The sequence below is a fragment of the Atractosteus spatula genome, chromosome 8 (genome assembly GCF_055471065.1).
Source record: "Atractosteus spatula isolate fAtrSpa1 chromosome 8, fAtrSpa1.hap1, whole genome shotgun sequence".
Classification (NCBI taxonomy): Eukaryota; Metazoa; Chordata; class Actinopteri; order Semionotiformes; family Lepisosteidae; genus Atractosteus; species Atractosteus spatula.
The window spans coordinates 10,859,987-10,881,203 of NC_142713.1; the positions used below are offsets into that span (position 1 = coordinate 10,859,987).

General features: G+C 37.2%; 1 protein-coding gene across 1 annotated transcript in view; it reads right to left on the reverse strand.

Annotated features, from left to right (window-relative positions):
• Window positions 1-1,564: 1,564 nt before the first annotated feature.
• nrip2 (nuclear receptor interacting protein 2) overlaps window positions 1,565-21,217 on the reverse strand; it is a 49,229-nt gene continuing 29,576 nt past the window's right edge. Inside the window, exons 3-6 of the mRNA XM_088923924.1 lie at window positions 9,246-9,328; window positions 6,013-6,158; window positions 5,222-5,274; window positions 1,565-3,105 (exon numbers count right to left, since the gene is read on the reverse strand). Coding sequence (XP_088780050.1) covers window positions 3,004-3,105; window positions 5,222-5,274; window positions 6,013-6,158; window positions 9,246-9,328 — 384 coding nt within the window. The 3' untranslated portion in view covers window positions 1,565-3,003. The remainder of the gene's footprint in view (window positions 3,106-5,221; window positions 5,275-6,012; window positions 6,159-9,245; window positions 9,329-21,217) is intronic.

The window sequence follows — 21,217 nt, forward strand, 5'->3', positions numbered from 1 at the left end:
CAGAGAAATACTTAGCTTAAGATGAAGGCAGAGAATGTGTACTAAGGTCTTTATCTCATCTGATGCTCAGTTGCTGTTCATCAAAGATATTTATATTCTACATTTATACTAGTTCCGGTGGGTAGCTGCATCAGCATGCGTTGGCTGCAAAGGAACAAGTAATAGGTTTATTCCATGCTGAAAAGAGAAGAAATAAAACACAACGTTTCGGCCGTGGAGCCTTCTTCAGGTGTCAAGACCTTCAGACACCTGAAGAAGGCTCCACGGCCGAAACGTTGTGTTTTCTTTCTTCTCTTTTCATCATGGAATAAACGTATTACTTGTTCTTCTACATTTATATTCTTCACTCATATACGGATATTATTACTTTGGTAATTGCATAACCCCCATTGTAGTGTGACCCTGTAGATGTTTGTGAAGTTATACATGTTACTGAGGAAATGGATTAATTCCAACCCCATCTCTGGTTCTCCTGAGACAATAATGTGCCACTGCTTGGAAAATGCTGGACAAAGTCAACTAATTTTTCTCAGCTAAGACACCAGACATGTAGCTTTGGCCAGTTTTTACCCTTGTTATAAGGAAATGTTTATTGGTTGCATTTTTCTAGAGATTGCTTCATAAATCTGGTATGTTTTCATAGTGGTGGAAAGGGTGATAACACTTCAGTTTATGTACTGTATTTGTTTGTTAGAAACTGTCTAAAAATAATAAATTAACATATTCTAAAGCTGTTAACAATGGTTCTAAAATATTACATACCTGTAACCCTAGGGCAGTGCTGGACAGCTGCAATCCTGGAGAGCCACAGTGTCTGCAGATGTTCACTCCACCTCTGTTCTTAATGACGTAATTGAGCTGATCATTAGCTTAATTGTGCCAGTATAATGGGTTTTAAAGGTCTTTATCTGTTAAAGAGACCTACTGTAGCAAACCTTTTGGATTCTGGCTCTTAGGGCTGGGGGACTTAGCACCTATGTCTGAAAGGTATGCTTCAGACTATAGTCAGGATAAGGTTTGCTTAATTTACACTTCACTAAGAATGACAACAGCCGGGAATTAAGTGTGTTTATTCAGGTTTATTCAGTGTTTAAAGTTACAGTAGTTTGTCTTTACCCACTTGGCTGAAGGTTAACCTCCTGGCAACTGCACGAGGAGAGACCAAGGGGCAGCTGCAGAGGTGGAGATGGGGTATAGGAGAGGTGTAAAAGACTAATGTGAAGGAGAGAAGGAGATAATAATAATAATTAATAATTAATAATTGCTTACACTTACATAGCATTTTCTGGACACTCCACTCAAGAACTTGGCTGATATCATCCTTGCATTTTCAAACTTTCAAACTTGCGTTTTCATTATAAACTCCAAGATGGATAGTGTTTTGCAATACATAACGCATTTACTTTTACCCCTAGGGGTGTTAGCACCTTAATTTGCCTTTTATAAAGATTGTTAATGCCCAAACAAATGCCCAACCTAAACAAAATATCACTTTCTCTGCATGTAGTGTTTTCCTTATGCAGCAGTCAGCCATTCATTCTCTTATGTGCAATAAAACAAGACATTTATAGCCAGAATACATATTTTATTAGGCAGATAAAATACTGTTCCATAAACACAAAAAATAAATTTCTTTCAAGCACCAGTCTCTTCATTCCAGACACTTATTTTACAGAACTTCAGAAAGAGTACATCAACTTTTTAATATGACAAAGGAGGAAGTATGCAAAGGCTAATTCAACTAACACTCTGTACACTACCTACCATGAAAATGAACCAGGATGTGGAGCGCATACAGCTACAAAGCTGTGATTGAACACAGTCCAGATTATTTCCATGTCATCTCAAGGCAGAAGAAAAGACCGACATGGCTGATGGAGCTTGATAACATAAAACTGCCGAATAGAAACATACGGTATACATGCCAAAAATACCTATGGAGCGCACAGTCACAGACAGACATATTGACTCTTCACAGGTGCTCTGCAACAGTAGAAAGAATTTATAAATGAGTTGATTCAAGGATAGAATGGGCAAGGATCCTACCCAAGGCAAGGATAAAAAAATGAAGCTGGCCAAATACAAACAACAGTTTCCCAGAATGAAACCCTGCCAGTGCCTTGGTACAAAATGGAGCATCCGCTCAGCTTGATTAATATCCCCAGAAGGACAGCAAGGAAAACACATGAGGCCATTGCTTGGCAGCAAAGCTGGGTTGGTTCTGGAATGCACAGATGTGGAATAAACACAGCAGCATTTTTTTCCCGTGTGAAATGATCATAACAAAAAGGGAGCATAAGTCACACACCCATAAGCACACCCACATGTAGACATACCCAGATTCAAAAGCAGGAAGCTAAAAACGATCCTCAGAAAGCATAGTTGTCTTTCAGGCCACTATTTAGTGGGACAGGGCATTATAAACAAACTATACATATCTTTCTTGGCTAAATAGGAAATCTGTCATTGGTCATTGCTTGCATTTTAGAAAACCTTTCCCTGGGAATATTACTATAATCTTTATACTTAACCTGCAGCTCTAGCTGGCTGTCATACTCTCTTACAAGGCTGTATTCCAAGATGGAGACTGTAAAACAGAGGTATTGTAGTACAATTCAGAAAGACTGAAGCATACAGCACTTCCACTAACTGCCCAAGAGCGGGTGAGATTATTTTCCATGGTCAGGTTGCTAGAGAGGAGATAACTTGAACAACTGTCACGCTGCTCTGTTTTTTCTTTTGTGTGTGCCTATGTGTGTGCACGGTACAGATGTATTTGAGTAATAGCTTCATCCACCCAGATCTTTACGGCCTTACATAAAAAAGCTAAAACAAGAAAGTTGTATCCTGCCACACTCAACACTCAGAAGACAATTAGACAGATGTGGCCAGGTGGTCATGTCGTGGGATGGACTGCAACTCTGCTATGGAAAGTAAGGCCCCTTTTCATTGTTTTGATGCCACTGACTCAGAATGAAAGAGGAAGCTAACAGCTCTGCCGGGTCAGATGATGTCATTGTGATCTTCTCTGGGGCTCTCAAGGAAAGGTAACTCCACATTGGACTCACTCAGCTTCAGGACTCCCGTGTGCAAGTCCAGACAGCACTGCAACATAAGGAAGAAAAGAAAAAACATACTCTTCTTAGCAAACTGACAGCTGTCTTCCTTCCTTCCAGTCAAGTACATTACAGTACATGAGTGTCAGTGTTTTTGATCCAGGCACAATGACATTGTTAATACCTGAATCCAATATACAGGTCTGTGCAAAAGTATACAGATTTTCTGAATTTTTGCATATATTGCCACTGAATGGTATCAGAGCTTAAATATGGGTCCTAGTGATATATAAAGGGATTCTAGGTGAACAAATAACACCAAAGTTGGTTGCTTGCTTCATTTATTTTAATCAAGCACATCCAATATCCCTGTGTGAAAAGGCTAGCACCCACCATGTACTTGATTTCTTTCTGTGCCTCATCAGTGAAAAATGGTACTGTATATGGCAACTATAAAACGAAACCAGTTGAATTCAAGACTCCTTCTGTCTTTCCTTACTGAGAAACTACTTTGGCTGAAAATTAATTGAACTGAATAGTCTAAATAAATAAAAGTTTTGCTGCTGTAGTACTGGTAAGCCTGGTATTGTCCATGTTCAGCTGCACTAAAATGTCCAGAAGTATTGTCACAGGCACTGTCAAACCTTGCATTATAATTCTATTACAGGGCTGGCAAACTGGAGCCTATTCCAGAGGCATTAGGTAAAATTTGGGAATGAGAACACATGATATTGGGCAGTGTCTTGAATTATATTTATCAAATGTCAACTGAAACCTCAGTATAAAGGTGAAATCCATGTAAGTAAAATATTTAATAATAGTTTCAATATTCCAAAGAGATTCTCACAAAAAAAGTTATTTCCCTTTCCTGTTTCCTGCTTTTATGGTCTACCTACTTTGTGTCTTGGTAGAATAGAATGACTAATGCTTTGAGAACCCAAGCTGTCAGTAAACATGAATGTAACATGTTTGTGTGTAGAAAATATTGTATTCATAATTAATGATAACTCTAACACAAAGTGTATGATAAGCCTATATCTGTAAAGACTTTGTTATTTACAATTACTGTATTTTCCAATACAGTAAATCAGTCATGTCTTTGCAGTAATTCTGATTTAGTTTTATTTTAGCAATAACAAATCTGCAACTTTACTATCCTCACTCATTGTGTTCTTGACTGCCCTTGTTAACAATTTAAATTCTTCTGTGGAAAATTTGCTTAATGTCCATGAAAGAAGAAAAATATCTTACTATACTATTACACACTACAGTATGATTTGTGACTGCAGGCCTGGCATTGCCTTGCTGTTGTTGGAATGCTGTAAAAAGCAGCAAAAAATCTAAAAAAACATTACCAATCGAAGTCTGCAAACCACAATATGAAGTGCTTTCCAGCTTATTGGACCATAGGTAGTGACAAAGTATACTACTGAAAAAAGGGAGAAGCACACTGGGGAATTTTTAGAGCCCAGATAATCAGATATTCAATTACTGTATTTCTATCAAGGTTTCTGGATACAAAATGGTTGATTAGAGCAATGAAGCACTTCAAATTAAAGAAAGACTGCTTAGGCTTGCCCCAGTTACACTCTGGTGGAGAGAAGATGTCTCAGGGGAACTTCTACATATAAAGCAATATTTTCTGTTTGGTCTTTATTTCTTAAATTCATTTTTGGGGTTGTGAGGCTTACTGAAGAGATCTGGGATCTGAAGAGATTTTTTAAATTAAAATTAATGTTCTTTTTTGATGAGAGAATAATTCAAAATCCTTTTCAGTAATGTATGTAATATTTTTTCTTTTAAAAGTAAAGGTTCTTGAATATTAAAAATATTTAAGGACTGCTGAGAACTTCAATGTTGGCCACTGTGAAATCCCTGTTCTTCAGCTGAAGAGCTTTTAGCATCCATACCCTTTCCTTATGTGACCCCACCCAGGAAGCCAAGTAAAAATATTCAAGTACTGTACTCAAATACTTGGTCTTTTTTTAAGAAGACAGACCTCCTCATCCAGTTCCTGTATGGACTTTACTCTTTTTAATCCAGTGAACATTTATCAGATCACGTTGCAAAGCTAATAAACTCAGAAGGCTACAGAGTACTTTGAAGTGCTTTCATTAAAGGAAGAAGAAACAGGTTTTGAACAAAAAGAAGACCTCTCCATTTACTTTGAGGTTTAACAGAGTCTGCAATCCCAGGCACAGCTCAAACGTGTTGTCCTCTAAAAAAGGGGGAAAAAAACAAAGAATAAAGTTAATTCTTTAAAGAACAATAGTCATTAGAAACCCACTAAAATGTTTTTGTGACTTTTTAAACAATTGACACATTAGGAGCCAATTTGCCAATTTAGAGCACAGCAGTTGGTTATTATTTTGTGACAGATGGGCTTAAATTGCTACATTATGTTTACAGAAAACTATTTTAAAAAGCAACTTTTTTATCAGTTTTGTATTTTAGAAATCCAGTGGAGACTAACTTCATGTAACACCTTACTGGTTAAAGCTGATGTACTGAGGAAGCCCATAAAGTTTGAATGTTAATGAATAAATTCTTTTGTATGCTGCTTTTATTGAATGTGACCTATTTTTAGTGCCATGGCAATCCTAGCTTTTACCTTAAATACCTTCACTTTATTATTATTGCCTGGAGTGTCTCTAAAACTGATTTTAACAAAAGCATTTCCTTGTGACTTTGAATCTCCAGTCTATTATGGTTGTTTTGTTCTTCCTACTAACACACATCATACAGTATATAACAGGATATCATGCATAACAGTAATGTCTTTTTGCTTCTATGACTGAAAGGGTTTTAATAAGAAAGTGGCTATAGAATAGTAACAGTTAAATTGAATTTTAACATAGTAAAACTGATTAACACGGATTAAAGTGGCAGCATTGGAGAAGCCACAGTACTGTCATTTGAATACTGTATGTGTTGCCCTTTGCTTTCTCTTTCTTACCCACGACATGTGCTGAACACTCCACTTTCTCCTTGCCCAGCTGGAGCTCAAGATTCTCCACCACTCCAGCAAGTGTCATCCCAGAAGGCAGACCGAGACCTGAGTCTGATTGGTCATGGCTGCCACTCTCCTGGGTGCTCCTCAGCCTGTAAACACACAGAACTAGCCTTCAGTGGTAGACAAAAAAAAACACAAGTCGTCACTTTTAGTTTCAGATGTTTTATTTGTTCTGGAGACGTTTTCCCTCCTGATGACTGTATTTTATAGTGCTGGGTTTACTTCTGCACCAATCAAAAATAACATATCAACATTTCTATCAGGAATTTCCAATATTTCCTCACTAATATCCAATTTTAAGCACACAAATAATCATTTGAAAATAAAATTAAGTTTATTACCTGACATTGGGGAGGACAGCGACAAATCAATTACACACAGCTGTATCACCATCATTATGAAATCACCATCATTACTAAATTAGCTATATACTGTATATCGAACACAAACACTTCCCTTCTCATTCATGTGAAGCATCCCTTTATCACCCCATCTACACCTTGCAGCTGCCCATTGGTTCATTCCTTCTGAATGGGGTTCGAGCCTCCTTAACCTATGGCTAGTAGGCTAACCATTAACCAAGCAGGTTAAACCCAACCTTACCAAGTATTCCAGACATTCTCAAAGCAATCTGATAAAACCACAAATGTGCAGTAATCAAAGCCATTAAGCAGGACACAGGCGGAACAGACAATTAGAGATTTATTTGGTTCCACGTTCATGAGAGATTCTCATAACTCAGTCTGTAGTTTGGTTTCATCCCCATAGTTTGGCTTTAGACTACATGATGTCCTCCTCCAATGTTCTCAGTGCTGTCTTATAATCTTCCTTTTTGTTAATGACAGTGTCATAAAAATATGACATTTTCTGACTGAATAAAAAGGGTTTTACTAGAAAAACCAAGGGCAAACAGTAACCAAGATACACTCCCCATAGTAATGTGATTAACAATAAATGACCATTCTCCTCTTTTGGGAAACTAATTTCGGTGAAAGTGAAGGAATGAACTGGCAGCTGAGAAAGATAAACATGATTTTTGGGGTGACAATATGTGTGTGGACAATAGGCATCTGGAATTTCTAAAAGTACAAGATAAGTTAACTTGTTCAATCTTTTAATTTTAGCTATTCATGCTAGTTTCTCAGACATGATGGTCAGAAAGGAATCAGCCCCTTGCTGCACTGAAGAGCCAATTTCTTACATTCCTGATTAAGGAGTGCCCTTCACACAATATTCATTCATTTTCTTTCCCAGTTTTTACTTCATTTGTCATCAGAATCACTTAGACCATTAGGGTACTGTATTTCTTTCTCTCCTGTCCTTCTTCATAAGGACATCGAGGAGATATTTTTTAGCTCTGAAACAAGTTATACAAATTCAGCTTGTACCAGATAAAAATTAAAAAAAACAAACCTTTGCCTATTTAAAGTTAGGCAATCCTTGCAGAAAGAGAAAGTTTCCCCAAACTAACCTCTTTTCTATGAGTGCCTGAAATTCCAATCTAAATATAATATATATCATAATGGTTACCTGTTTGAGTTCATATTAAACACCACAAATCAAAGGATATTCATGAAATTGTTTAAGTAGTGTCTGATTGTTTTTCTTTCTGTGCGAATTCTATTATCCTACCAAATATTATTGGATTTTTCCCAAATGTGTTATTATCCCCATCCCAAAAACTGCAAGACCAAGTTAAACTTAACAACTACAGATCAATGGTTCTCACATTTATACTGTACCTATGCAGAGTCTGGAGAGAATAGTGAAGCAATACGTTATTAAGGACATGCAGGACCTTACTGATCCCCAGCAGTTTGCACACAGGGAAAGGGAGGAGTAGACAATACAATACTCACTCTGTCAAACATACCTGTATATAAACACCTTTTCAAATGATTCAAACACTCAAATAATGTCATTTTGAATGGCAACTTGAAGAGATGTATTTTAGATTTTTTAACAAACAGTTAAAAGTGGTCAAATAACCTCATGTACATTTCACTTCTGTTGGATCACCACAAGGACTATCCAATAGAAGTGAACATTCTGTACACTGTTTTCTACATTTTGTATACCTATGATTGTAAGGACAAACACACAGACAGATTTCTTATGTAAAATAATACATTTTATATTGATATTTAATTATTTTATTAAATGGTGCAATGAGTTCTCTTTGAAGTTAAATGTTTTGGATACCAAAAATTTTAAATAATCGGTTTTAAGAGAAATTTAATCCCCTCTTCATTGTTCTAAATGATCAGACTGCAGAGATTGTCAATGATTACAAATTTTAGGTATAGGTCATAGATACAACAGATGCAAAACAGGATTGATCCTGAATGGTACACCAGTCACACACACACACACACACACACACACACACACACACACACACACACACACACACACACACACGACCCAATTTTCCCAGAAGTCAATTAACCTACCAGTGAAACTGGAACACCCACAGCAAAGCCATGCAAACATGGGGGGAAAATACAAATTCTACACAGGTCCATTTCTGAACCCAGAGCTCCAGTGCTGTGAGGCACCAATGTTAATCACTGCTTCAATATGCAGCCTAATACTTTTATTTTAACATAGCTTTCATATGATATGTTCCTCAAAATATTGCTTGTTGTAACCAATCTGTTGGTGTTGGTTGTTTTGTTGTGTTGTTGTTGTTTTGGACTGACATATCTCACACCAAATCATATTATACCCCTTATTAATCATCAGTCATAAACACACACACACATATTAAATATAGCATTACCATTAAAACAAAAAAGAAAACTAAAAAAACACACCTGTCACTTTCCTGAACTGTTATTTCTGTGACTTCATGCTAGCCATTCTTTACACCCCAGTAAACACCATGGTGTGAAGCTGTGTGGGTTGAATTGCTATCATTCAGAATTTGGGAGGAAGGTGGGGTTCAGTGAAGCCCGAGATGAATACATCACGAATACATGAGAGAGAACATTTTGTGCCAGAAGCCAAATTGAAACATGCATTTTTGTACATATTTTCAAAACCCTAACTTTAAAACTCCCAGCTTAAGGTCAAGTGCTGGACATTGAGACCATGTGAACTGAAATGAGTTGATTCTGTTCCCAGGACACTACAGTGTTCAAGCACCTCGTTGCTGAAGAGGAGCCCAAACTCACCCCAGCTGTCTGCAGCAGCTCTGGGATATAAAGTTGTGCTGGTGGCCTGTGTTGATTGTTGCCTTCAGCTCCTTGTCACAGCACTATAGGGAAACAGAGACAATGGTAGAATGAGTAAAAGGCCTACAGGTGGCCTGCTTTACTGACACAGACAGTAGTTGTGTTGTATCTAGTATGACGAGGAAGGTTGGGGTGTTAACAAAAAACATGTATGTAAGGGGTTTCAAACTCCAGTCATCAAGGGTCAAACTGTCTTCTGGATTTCAGTCTCGAAGTGAGGAATTATCTGATCACTCAGCACTGCTGTTCTTGATAAAAAATGTCATTTTAAATTGTATTAAGTATATAATTAGCAAATGACAGATGCTTAATGCTGAAGCTCACATTTTTTTCTCAACATGTATCTTGGCTTGCTGTTTTTGTGTAGGCTTTCACTTTCCAGTGATTTTCAGACAGGCATTTATTTTCATCTCCTCCATGCATCTCAGCTGCTTTTCTTGCGGCTCTGTTTATGTGTGCAGGGGGAGGGGTGGGGTCCTGGACTCACCGTGACAATCAGTTGTACAGCAGCTCAAGAAAATACAATCGCTGAGTGTTTTTTCTAAAGCAATGGAAAAGGCCTTACGGGCACGCAGCACTGCAGCAGGGACTCCATCACGACACGATCAAGCTCTGATAAACAGTTCTTCTAAAGACTCAGCCTTCTTCCTGTCACACAACCCATTCTGCAGTGTGAATCAGTAGCACACAGAGCCATTTTTTAAACACTATTCTATTTTGTATATAAACAGTCATGTATATAGAAATGGGGCCACTACCAGTGTTTAATAGTGGTTATAAAGGGAGTGAAGACCTCCTTTTCAGTGTGTCAAGTTCGTACAAACAGCTTTTCCTGGAGAAGTACTTTTTCTCTAATCTAAAAAATTATGTGAAGCCATATGTAAAATCATTTTTATTATTTTTTTATACACTGCAATGCCTAAAGCAAGAAAATGTGAATACATATTAAATATGGGTGTGGGGTACGCATAGGTAAGGAAACTACTTTGTGAATCGTGCAGTATAAATATAAATCTGCATTGGAATGGTAAATAAATGATTGCTGAGAAAAACGCTTGTTCATTTGTGTTTCTTATACTGCCGAGTTGAAAAACAGTAAAGCGAAAGTTGCACAATGCTTCACTCCAGTTATAGACCCTGCCCTACCATAATAATAAGCCAAAGGTACAGGAATAGGGTGGAGCAGTGGCTCTGTGGCTAAGGATCTGTGTCTGTGGGTGGAAGGTTGCTGGTTCAAATCCTATGGCTGGCAGAGGAATACTCAGTTGGATCCCTGAGCAAGGCAATGTGAAAAGATGAGTTCTGAATACAAGAAATTGTATATGGCTAATAAAGTGATCTTATCTGATAGTAATGGCTCAGAATTTGATACCATGATTATAAGATGCAGGCAGACTAGGCCTCAAAAGAGCCATGATTATGAGTGGCTCTCATGCATAGCTGATGCAACAATAAAACTGGCTAATTTAAAAACTTGCAAGGGTATACAGCCAAATTTGACCATTTCTTGAGTGGTCCCATATATCTACTGTACATCTTTGAATGTTTTACCATTAAATTTGAATTAAAACCATTAAGTGGCATTTGCAATCATATACAGTATATATCATAACGATATGAAGAGGGTTATTATTGAATATTTTTGCTGGGCAGTATATGGCACATATTTATAAAATACATTTTTATAAATACTTAGATAAAGTTACTGTGCTGCAAACACAAGTTAAAGTAATCTCAGAGGTTAGAGTAACTTCTCTGGGCCCTAACATTGGAAAAATTTCATTGACATGCTTAAAAATTCCTTCTATTTACTGAGAAGCACCAGAGGGCACGAGCAAATGCTAAGAAAAAGCAATACGCTGACATGATGTGAAAAGTACTTTGCACTTTGAGAATAATAAAATGTGTGAAACGTGCAGCTGGTGGCAGTTGTATCATTTTAAACTCAAGCTTGTTTCAGTAAAGAATGAGGCAGGTTTCTGCCTGGGGCTAGCAGAGCTTGACAATATAATTCACACTTTCACCTCTCAGCATGTGTGCAGAGTAGTTTATGAAAAGGGAAAGGTAAAGATTTTTGAGAGTTGGATGGGGTTGCCTTCTCAAATGGCTCAGTCAGTTAAGGTTGGGTTTGAGAGTGCATATTCCAGAGGCCAGCTTGAACAGTTCTCATCTCTCTTGTGAAGGTCCAGTTGATGGACACTTTAAATTCCTGAATGGTTCACATGATTTTTTTTTAAATTAATGTATTTTTCTCCTGATTGTCTTTTTTATACAGTACATTTACTGAACCTTGCTAGAAATTGAGAGAAATTCTGCTGTGGAGCAAAAAATGTTTAACCCCCCACCTCCATACATTTCCCACAATACATTGAACCCAGATGTAAATGTTACAGGGCTTTATAATCTTAAATAATTTTGCTCATTATCCACCCTGAATTTGAACATTTCTCACTTTTCAATCTGATTCACTGCTGAATACTGGCAATGTTCAATTCAAGTTGTTATTTTAAAAGTGCTTGAGCCTCAAGATTAGCCTGGGGAAGTCCAAGTTGTAACAGACAAAAAAATGTAAGAGGGGAATTGGTTTTGTTGAGATGTTCTAAATATCCGTAAATTAATGGCTGTGACTTCTCTGTTGTGTTGTAAAGCACTGGTGTCTTGGTTTTTAGGCAGCTGATCAATTTCAAATGCCCTCCAGAAATGATCCAACTGGAGAATCCAACTGTTCATCAAAGGTCAGTTTTAATTGTGCTTCCCTCCAGCTCAGAGATATATCTCTTCCAGCTGCCAGTGTTGCTGTTGTCAGAATGCAGATGCAAACTGATGGGGTAGAAAATCCCTTGTAAACTTTCATAAGAAATATCCTCATGCATCATATAAAGAACTAATGAAAGAAATACATTCTAGGAACATTGTGACAAGATATATTAATCAGAGTTGCTCAACAATGCAGTTTCCCTGCATCTTTTTAAGTGTTGTGAAAAAACAGCATTCATTATCATTGTCTGTGAAATTCTTAGGAGTTACTAATGTATTAGAATAATCTGTAAAAAGCTATGCGCTTACATGTACCAGTATGTGTATACATGTATTTGTATATTTTCTAGCCATCTCAAAAGCACACAAACATGGCCTAGCAGATGTACAGTATATCTGAAACATTCAAATATCTACAGAGTACTCACACACAGTAGATGAATGGTAAGGTACAGTGTACACCCTGTTATTCATTGAGGTCACTTTTAATTTTACCTTTTATTTAGCTTATGTTTTAGTAACTGGTTGTTTTGTTTGTTTTTTTATTTTCATATTTTCTGAGTTAAGAAGAGTGGTGTGGGACACAAGTTTTCAGTGTTGTAATAACGAGATGAGTTTTGTTGAAATATGAAAGTTATCATATTGTAAACAGGTACAGTAGGTGTTAACTGTACAATACAGCATCTGATAGTGCTATATTAATTCTGTACAATTTGTAGCGTTCTGTTCCCTGGAGATGAACTGCCAGGACTATTTCTTCAAACTTCGATACACAAGTGCTATCTCTTATTCAGACCAAGCCAGTCTGTCAAAGGCACACACAAACACCACAGCCAATTTTCCCAGAAGCCAATTAACCTATCAGTACAGTATGTATTCGGATTGTGAGAGGAAACCAAACCACCTGAAGGAAACCTACGCAAACACAGGGAGGAAATACAAACTCCACACAGATACAGTAGCACCCCAGGTCAGGAATTGAACCCTGGGCCCCAGTACTGCGAGGCAGCTATACCAACCACTTTGCCACCCCCATGTGGGTGATACTCCAGTTCTAACAGTTTTTCTCCATAACCTTATGTGACAAATGCCCTAGCCAGGATTTAATCCCAATCATTCGCTTCAAACATGCACAGTGCAACTCCCTGTACTCCACCATGCCTAAAAGCTTAGATTTTAGATTGTCTGGATTTCAAAGATAGATGGCATCACTTCTGTAAATCACTCAGCACACTAAACCCTGTAACATTTGCATGTAACAGAAGTCAGACTTATTAGTCTATAATTATGTGTGTCAGCTTTGTCACCATTCTTATGAATGGGCACTAATTTAGCTGTTCTACAGTCCATGGGTACTACACCTGTCTTAAGTAACAGTTGGAAGAAAAACTTATTTTGTTTAATAAAAAACTACCTTCTGCTGCTTGAGGCATACTGTTGACTTTTTCAAAGTCAGCATCTGAGTGAAATAGTGGTTTAGTACATCCGTCATTTCCTTTTCATCATCTAGACCAGTGGTTCTCAAACTTTTTCGATGACGGAACCCTTTTTCTGTTGAAGCTAATGCCGCAGATCCCCAGCAACCTTTTTTCTTACTTTTCAGGATTAGCTATGACGGTGTTCTGCAAAAAGCATTCTAGGACTGCTATTCAGAGGCAATTTAGCCAATTATTACGGAAGAAACTATCGATTGCTTTTGTTTTAATTGTAAGCACTGTATGAGCCCATTGAGTTTATTTCAGTCATTTATTAATCACGTTAGGCTAGCAGCCTTATCACCCTGCAACTCGCAACTGGCAACCCACTGAAGCTAAGCAGGGCTGAATCTGGTCAGTACCTAGTTGTGAGTACCAGTATTAGTGGGACCAGTGGGGGTTACCCACCCTGTGGTCTGTGTGGGTCCTAATGCCTCAGTATAGTAGCAGGGACACTATACTGTAGTGGGTGCTGTCTTTCTGATGAGACGTTAAACCGAGGATCCTCAGACCTTTCTCGAGAACAGTAGGGAGTAATCCCAGTGTCTGGGCCAAATTCCCCCCGTCAGCCCTTACTGTGGCCTCCAAATTGTCCCCATGTATGATTGGTTTGCAGTTGCCCTGCGATGGAGTGGCGCCCTGTCCAGGGTGTACCCTGCCTTGCGCTTGTTGCTTGCCGGGTATGCTCCGGCTTCACCGCGACCCTCACCAGGATAACCGGAAATAAACATAGATTGATTAATCACATGATAACTTGTCTACGATTAGCACCCCTACAGTTCAATAAAGCTTAACCACTGAAATACTCTTTAAGAATAAAATAATCAAAGTTCTAACCACTGCTTCGACCAAGTTAGCAGAAAACCAGAAGGATTTCCTTCTGGTTTGAAAACCATTTAATTTTTTACATTGTTAATGAAGGAAAAAAAACTAATAGATTTATAAAACCAGACGACATACGAAACGTTGGTAGCAAAATGACTAAGTAAAACACAGTGAGACAACAATACATGTTTTTTTTTTAAAAGAGTACTGATAATTTTTAAGCAACATTTACTTCAAACCAGCAGAAATAGAACAATCTCAGTGTGATGAGTGAGTTTGCCTCTTCTTCCTTTTTTTTATAGCTGGAGTTGTGGATGTGAGTTGCAGTCTCATGTTCGACTCTGCATCCGATCTGTTGCGATACTTTGTGTTTGTGGACACATACTGTACGACGCAAATCCGGTTTCACACAGATCGGTGGTCACAAAAAGGAGAAGAACAGAGCTTTCTCTGATAGTACAGGATATTCGTTTTCGGTGCTGCACCCAAACTCTTCATTAAAAGCTATTTGTAAGGAAGAATCTGCATTTAGGTCAATGAACTTCTCATATTCTTGTGACGTGAAGTCTCTAAGTTTTTTATTGTTTTTCACGTTTTTCTTTTTCTTTTTTCTCTCTCTCGTGGTTGCAGCAATTTCTAAGCCATCCTTCTACCTAGTAACATGCTATTTTCTCTCATTGCAAGAGTTTTTGAGATTTGCCGGATGGCGAAATGGCGAACATTTTTACAGTATCTCCAAACAAGATCGAAGAAGTGCAGATGAAAGAGAAAATTTCATCCGACACCTTTGAGGTACCTTCTGGCTCTAGCAGCGAAAGTACAGACATTTTTTCAGCGAGTGAATTTGAGTGAATTTGAAGATGACGTTTCAGAAGATACCGTATGTCGAATTGTTCTGACTTCTTGGAGCCATGAAATAGCAAATTTTAATTTTTCTTATAGCCTACAGTATGTGAGAGCTTACGGAACCCCTGTGGTTTGAGAACCACTGATCTAGAACATTGCATCTGCAAACAGAATTCTAACTAAAAATATACTCTTCCTTTTACACAAATACCCCTGATTCTGACATAATTAAAGCACTTTCTCTTTATCTAGATGACAGATTTTTCATCCTCCTGCTGATTTTAATTAGCAATTATAAGAATTATTTTTCTTTCTTTGACAATGATTATTATTTACAGATACAAGCAATGACAATGGGACCCCCATTAGCACCCAATTATGCAAATATATGCATGTTAATTTGAAGACAATCTTTATGAAGGTTGTAAAATACTGAACTTGTTAGAGCAAGATGATTTTGTCTGTCATTGACACTAATTTGGAAACTTTGTGAATTCCATTTATACAGAGGTTAACAATTGTTTTCACTGTTATGAAAAATTAATTAATTTACTATATGTGAGTCTTTGTGATAATCATTTTAGTACCACTGTACTGTATATTGCAAAACAGCAGATAAAATAACTTTATCGGTTATCATCCAATTTTTAAAGAAATATCTCATTCAAATATATACTATAGATTGTGTAGAAACTGAGGAAGAGGAGTACTTTGAAGACCAATAATACCAATTTATAATATGTTTATTTATTTATAAAATATGTTATGTGATTTCACATAATCCTTAGGGTTATTCAACTAAGTCTATATTTGGTAATAAGAATAATTCCTTACACTCGTACAGTATATAGTGCTTTTCTGGACACTCCAATCAAAGTGCTTTACAGATAACGGGGACTCCCCTCCACCACCACCAATGTGCAGCATCCACCTGGATGATGCGATGGCAGCCAAAGTGCACCAGTACTCTTACCACACATCAGATAGTATTTTGCCTTCCGATAAATCAATTCACTTTTGATACATCCACTTGTCACTTAATTTTAGAGTACATAATTTTAATAGTAAGCACGCAAAGAACTTATTAAAATATACTAGTGAAAGCTTATTATCTCAAATCTTGCCAAGAAAAATAAAATGGGATGTTTTTCAGTTGCATGTTTTGGAAAAATCCTATTAAAGCATTTTAAATTTTGTACTCTGGTCATACAAAGCTAAATTGAATTGTGTATATAATTGTAACGGAACAGTTCTTTCCGGACCCTATGTGGACGACACAATCCGGGAAAAAGTGAGGAAACACTGGGGAAAAAGTCATGCAGGAGACGGGAATGAGGACAGGGGGGCGTGTCCGTGGTGTGCTGGTGCACAGGGGAGGTGTGGCCGAGGCAAACAATCCAAAAGTAATCCAGACGGGGAATCCAAAAAACGGGCAAAGTCCAAAGCCAGGCGGTCCATCAGGAGCAGATGGGTTAAAATCAGGAACCGGGTCGGAACCGGCAGGGGGAACAGGAACAGAGACTTAAAAACATGACGGAGCCAGACGAATACAGGTCCAGGCTCGCATGATATGGGAATCAGATGCAGAGCCCCGAACTGAGTGAGTGTCTGGCTTTTAAGGGGAACGGGAAAGAGGCTGGAACAAGGGGCAGGTGCACAAAATTAGGTACGAAGTGAAAGAGCCGGAGCGCCCTTTCGGAGGAGGGACTACAATCGTGACAATAATAATATAATTCTATTATTAATACCGATACAATAATTTTATAATACTAATATAATAACAATTACATTTGATTAATTACCATGTCCACGTGAAAATGGTTATGGATATAAAATCATTCATCAGATTAAGTGAACAACAACTTTAAACATGATGGTACTTCTTGCTAAGTTCTGACTTGAAGTGTATTGGTGTCAAAAAGCTATTAAAAATAAGAGTCAGGTGGTGAAGAGTCACTTTGGAGGTATAAATTAAAGATGTCATCCCAAATCAGATGAAAAAAAGAATTATATTTTATACTCTGGCTATGAAATGATTTAGATGAATGTCCTTCTCCATATGTATAAAACTCACTTTCAACTGCGTCTTGAAGGAAGGTGGAACATTAGCTTCAGTTGAACAGTTGAAATTAGAGACGTAATGTTGATTAATGATGGATATCTGTGTGTTCTAAAAACTGTTGCAGTTTGATTCTTTGTATGACTGGCTATGCTGTTTAAATTAGTTGGATTTATTAGAGACTGCATTTAAAATTATTTTCTTAATTCTCTAAAGTTATGGATATTATTGTAATTCTGAAAAATTGAGATAAATTGTTTTTTAATGAGGTGTCCTGTGTCTTTATAAATAAAAAAAATTAATATTTAAACTGCCACTGTTGACATTTGTAAGGCTGAAATATGTTTGCTGTGATTTTTTATTGTAGTGACAAAAGAAAACCTTTGAGAAACATAAACATATGGAATATAATATAATATAATAAATATGGAATAAAAAAATGGAATTTTTCTCCCAGAAAAGCTCAATGAGAGGTCTTGAATGAGTCTAGACCACTGGTGAGACCTTTGGACTCATTTACAATTTTTAAAGGTTGGTTAGTCATCAAAAAAGAAACTTTTTCCAGATAAGCTAACCACCACTTGTTCCAGACAGCACTGTGGTGTTTTGATTATCTCTGCAACTTCACACCCCAGCTTGGATGTCTGTCTGGCTGGAGTTTGCATGGTCTCCTTGTATTTATATAGATTCTGGCCAGGTGCTGCAATTACCCCACCTCTCCGGTTTGATTGGCTACTCTAAATCACCCCTTTCCTTGGCTCTATGATAGATTGATATCCCAACCAAGTGGGAGTCCCCACATTGTGTCCTGTGTCTCTTTATAAGGCTCAAGTCTGCTGCACCCCTTACCAGTATAAGTGATGTACTGATAATGGATGGACCGTTTATTTACATCTTCAGCCATGGGTAACACATCACAGCCTATGTGGTAATAAATGCACTCACTTTGCCCCTACATATTGAGAGCATGTAGGATATGCTGGAGTCCAGAACAAGCCTCCCTGGCTTCTTTAAAGAAATGGCTGGATGAAATCCTTAGCTACTAGCAATAAAATGGGCTAGATACGTTGAATGGCATCCTGTCCTTTATATCCTTTTTATGTTCTTATGTCTTATGCAGAAAACGAATGAGTATGATTCTTGATTAAAACCTAAGCTATACTCATGTACTGATGTATACTGATGTATACTCGCATCCTGATACACCAGCTCCTCTAGATTCTTGAAGGAGAGCCAGTTTTATTCTGCCATGGCCAGTAATGGACACAAGCATTTGGAAAAATGGACTCAGATTCATGGTTTCTTTAACTTTTGCTCCAAGAATAGAATACATAGTCATAGCAGAGAAAGTTGCTGTTTCTCTAGCCAGCTAGTTTATAAACATCAAAGCTTCAAAGCTTATTTTCCTAAAGATGTCATCCATTGACTTTGTTGCATGAATATACATATCTCCCTTGATTCTGTAGTTTTAATTTATTGTGTACTGTAGATCAAAATACTTGCTACCCTATTGTAATTATTTATGTTGTACATGTCCTAACATCCTATTCCTTCTATCCTATTCGGAATGGTGATGACTTCAGACACACTTCTAAAAATGGCAAGCAGTTCTTATTATTCTGTTTTCACAGGCATGTTTGAAACCCCTCTCAACATTTCATTTAAAAACTAATATCACTTGTATAATTAACAAATCAATATCACCAGGCTAAATAAATGATTAACGTATTCATATTTTTACATAATCATGTATACAATTTAAATCATTATTAATGTTGTTATTAATCTCTAGGAGGCATCTGCATATACTATATGCAAATCGTCAAATCGCAAGTGTCCCATTTTCTTGTTATAATGCATGGAATTTCCAAATAAATTTCCTACAGAAATATGCAGATACTGTATTGAATGTCCTACTTTTAAAAGTTCCTTTTATGGACATGATTCTTGATAAATACTGAGACTGAGATATTGTGGAATACATTTGCCATACACAAGGGGATATTAGACACAGACATATTAAATTATTGTTCACGACCTTCCAGTGACTGGCATTCCCTTGGGTAAGTGCAGTATACAGTACTTGGATCCTGCATAAAAAAAGACTTATAAGGAGTGACATGGAGTGAGTGACACAGTCATCTCCAAAGTTATTGGCACCCTTGAGAAAAGATGAGCAAAACAGGCTGTATAAAATAAACATGTAATTAAACATATTGTAATTTTCCAACATGTTGATTATATTTTACTTTATTAATGATTCGATTAAATCAATCAAAATTTCACATTTCTCAAATTATAAATATATTTCTAAAAAGGTATATTAAGTACAGTAAGTGGTACAATTATTTGCACACCTGTTTTCAGTGCACTTTCCTCTTGCAAGGATAACAACACTGAGCTTTTTTCTATGTTTTATGAGATTGGAGAACACATTGGAGGGATCTTTCACCATTCCTCCCTACAGAATCTTTCCAGGTCCTTAATATTCTTCAGTCTTCACTTATGGACTGCCTTCTTCTATTCATACCACAGGTTTCAGTGAGGTTCAAGACCTGGAGGTCATTGCAAAATGTTGACTTTGTCGATTAACCATTTCTTTTGGATTTTGATGTGTGCTACAGTAGGTGTCATTATTTTCGCCAAAAGATCCACCTGTGACCAAGCTTAAGCCTCCTGCCAGAGGCAACCAGGTTTTTGGTTATTTGGTAGCCGATGACCTTAACAAGAGCACCAGAGTGGAAGCAAAATATCCGCATAGCATTAAAAGTCCACCACCATACTGTATTTTACATTCGGTATGACGTTCATTTCTACATACCTGTACGCATCCTTTTTTCGAAACCACACTGACAACTGCATGCCAAAGACCTCTATTTTCATCTTATCTGACCAGAGAACCTGGTTCCAATGCAAGTGCCAATGATATTTAGCAAACGCCAGATGCTCACAATTGGTGATGTCCAATTGTAGATTTGGAAACTTGGTGACCCCAAGATGCAAACAGGTTCTGTAATTCTTCAAATGTGACCTCGGACCTTGTGACCTTGCCTCCCAAACCATCCTCCTCACTGTTTGAGGGGAACTTGCATCCTCTACCAGGCAAGTTTCCACCATTACAGTGACTTTAAAGTTCTTAATTATTGCCTTGGTATACAGTATTTAGTTTGCATTTATTTTTTTGTACCCATTGCCAAATTTATAAAGGTCCGAGGTCTCTGTTCATTTTTTTGAGTTCTTTCCCTTTCCCCATGGTGGTGAATGATGGATGAAAATATGTTATTTGCATGTTACTTCATTTTTATAACCCAGTGAAAAAGGAATCCATGGAACTCTATCATATACAGTAGCTCCTTAAGACTCAGATGAACATAAAAAAGTAGAATATGAATGGGGATGTAATTTTATTTGATTTAATTTATAAGAATCTTTAGAGGTGCCAGTAATTTTGACATCTATCTATTTGAGAAGTAAAATTATTACTTTTTAATAACAAAAAACTAGAATACAAGAATATAGCTTCCCTTTATTTTCTATATGGCTATACAGTTTTTATTTTTTGCTCATCTTTATCAAGGGTGATATAATCTTTGGAGGTGACTGTACTGTACATCATCAATGAAAAGAAATATTGGTACAAAATGAAAAAGGTGGCACCAAAAATGAAAAATACTGTATATTTTCAGGAAAAGTCTTAACTATGAATATGAGGTAAGAAGTTCCTTGCACTGAACATGTTTTAAATATGTTTAACAAAGGAAAAAAGAAAATGTGAAAATATAACTATGATCCATATACAGAAAGTGGTGGAGCACACGCTCAGTTAGGGAAGTGGTGGGGTCCCCTTCACCAGGTTTTGAACATGAGCAAAATGGTGTGATCATAGTATCACAGTTTGTGCTAACGTAACACAGGAGATCTCTCTCCTGAGACCCTTTATAGGCTGAATT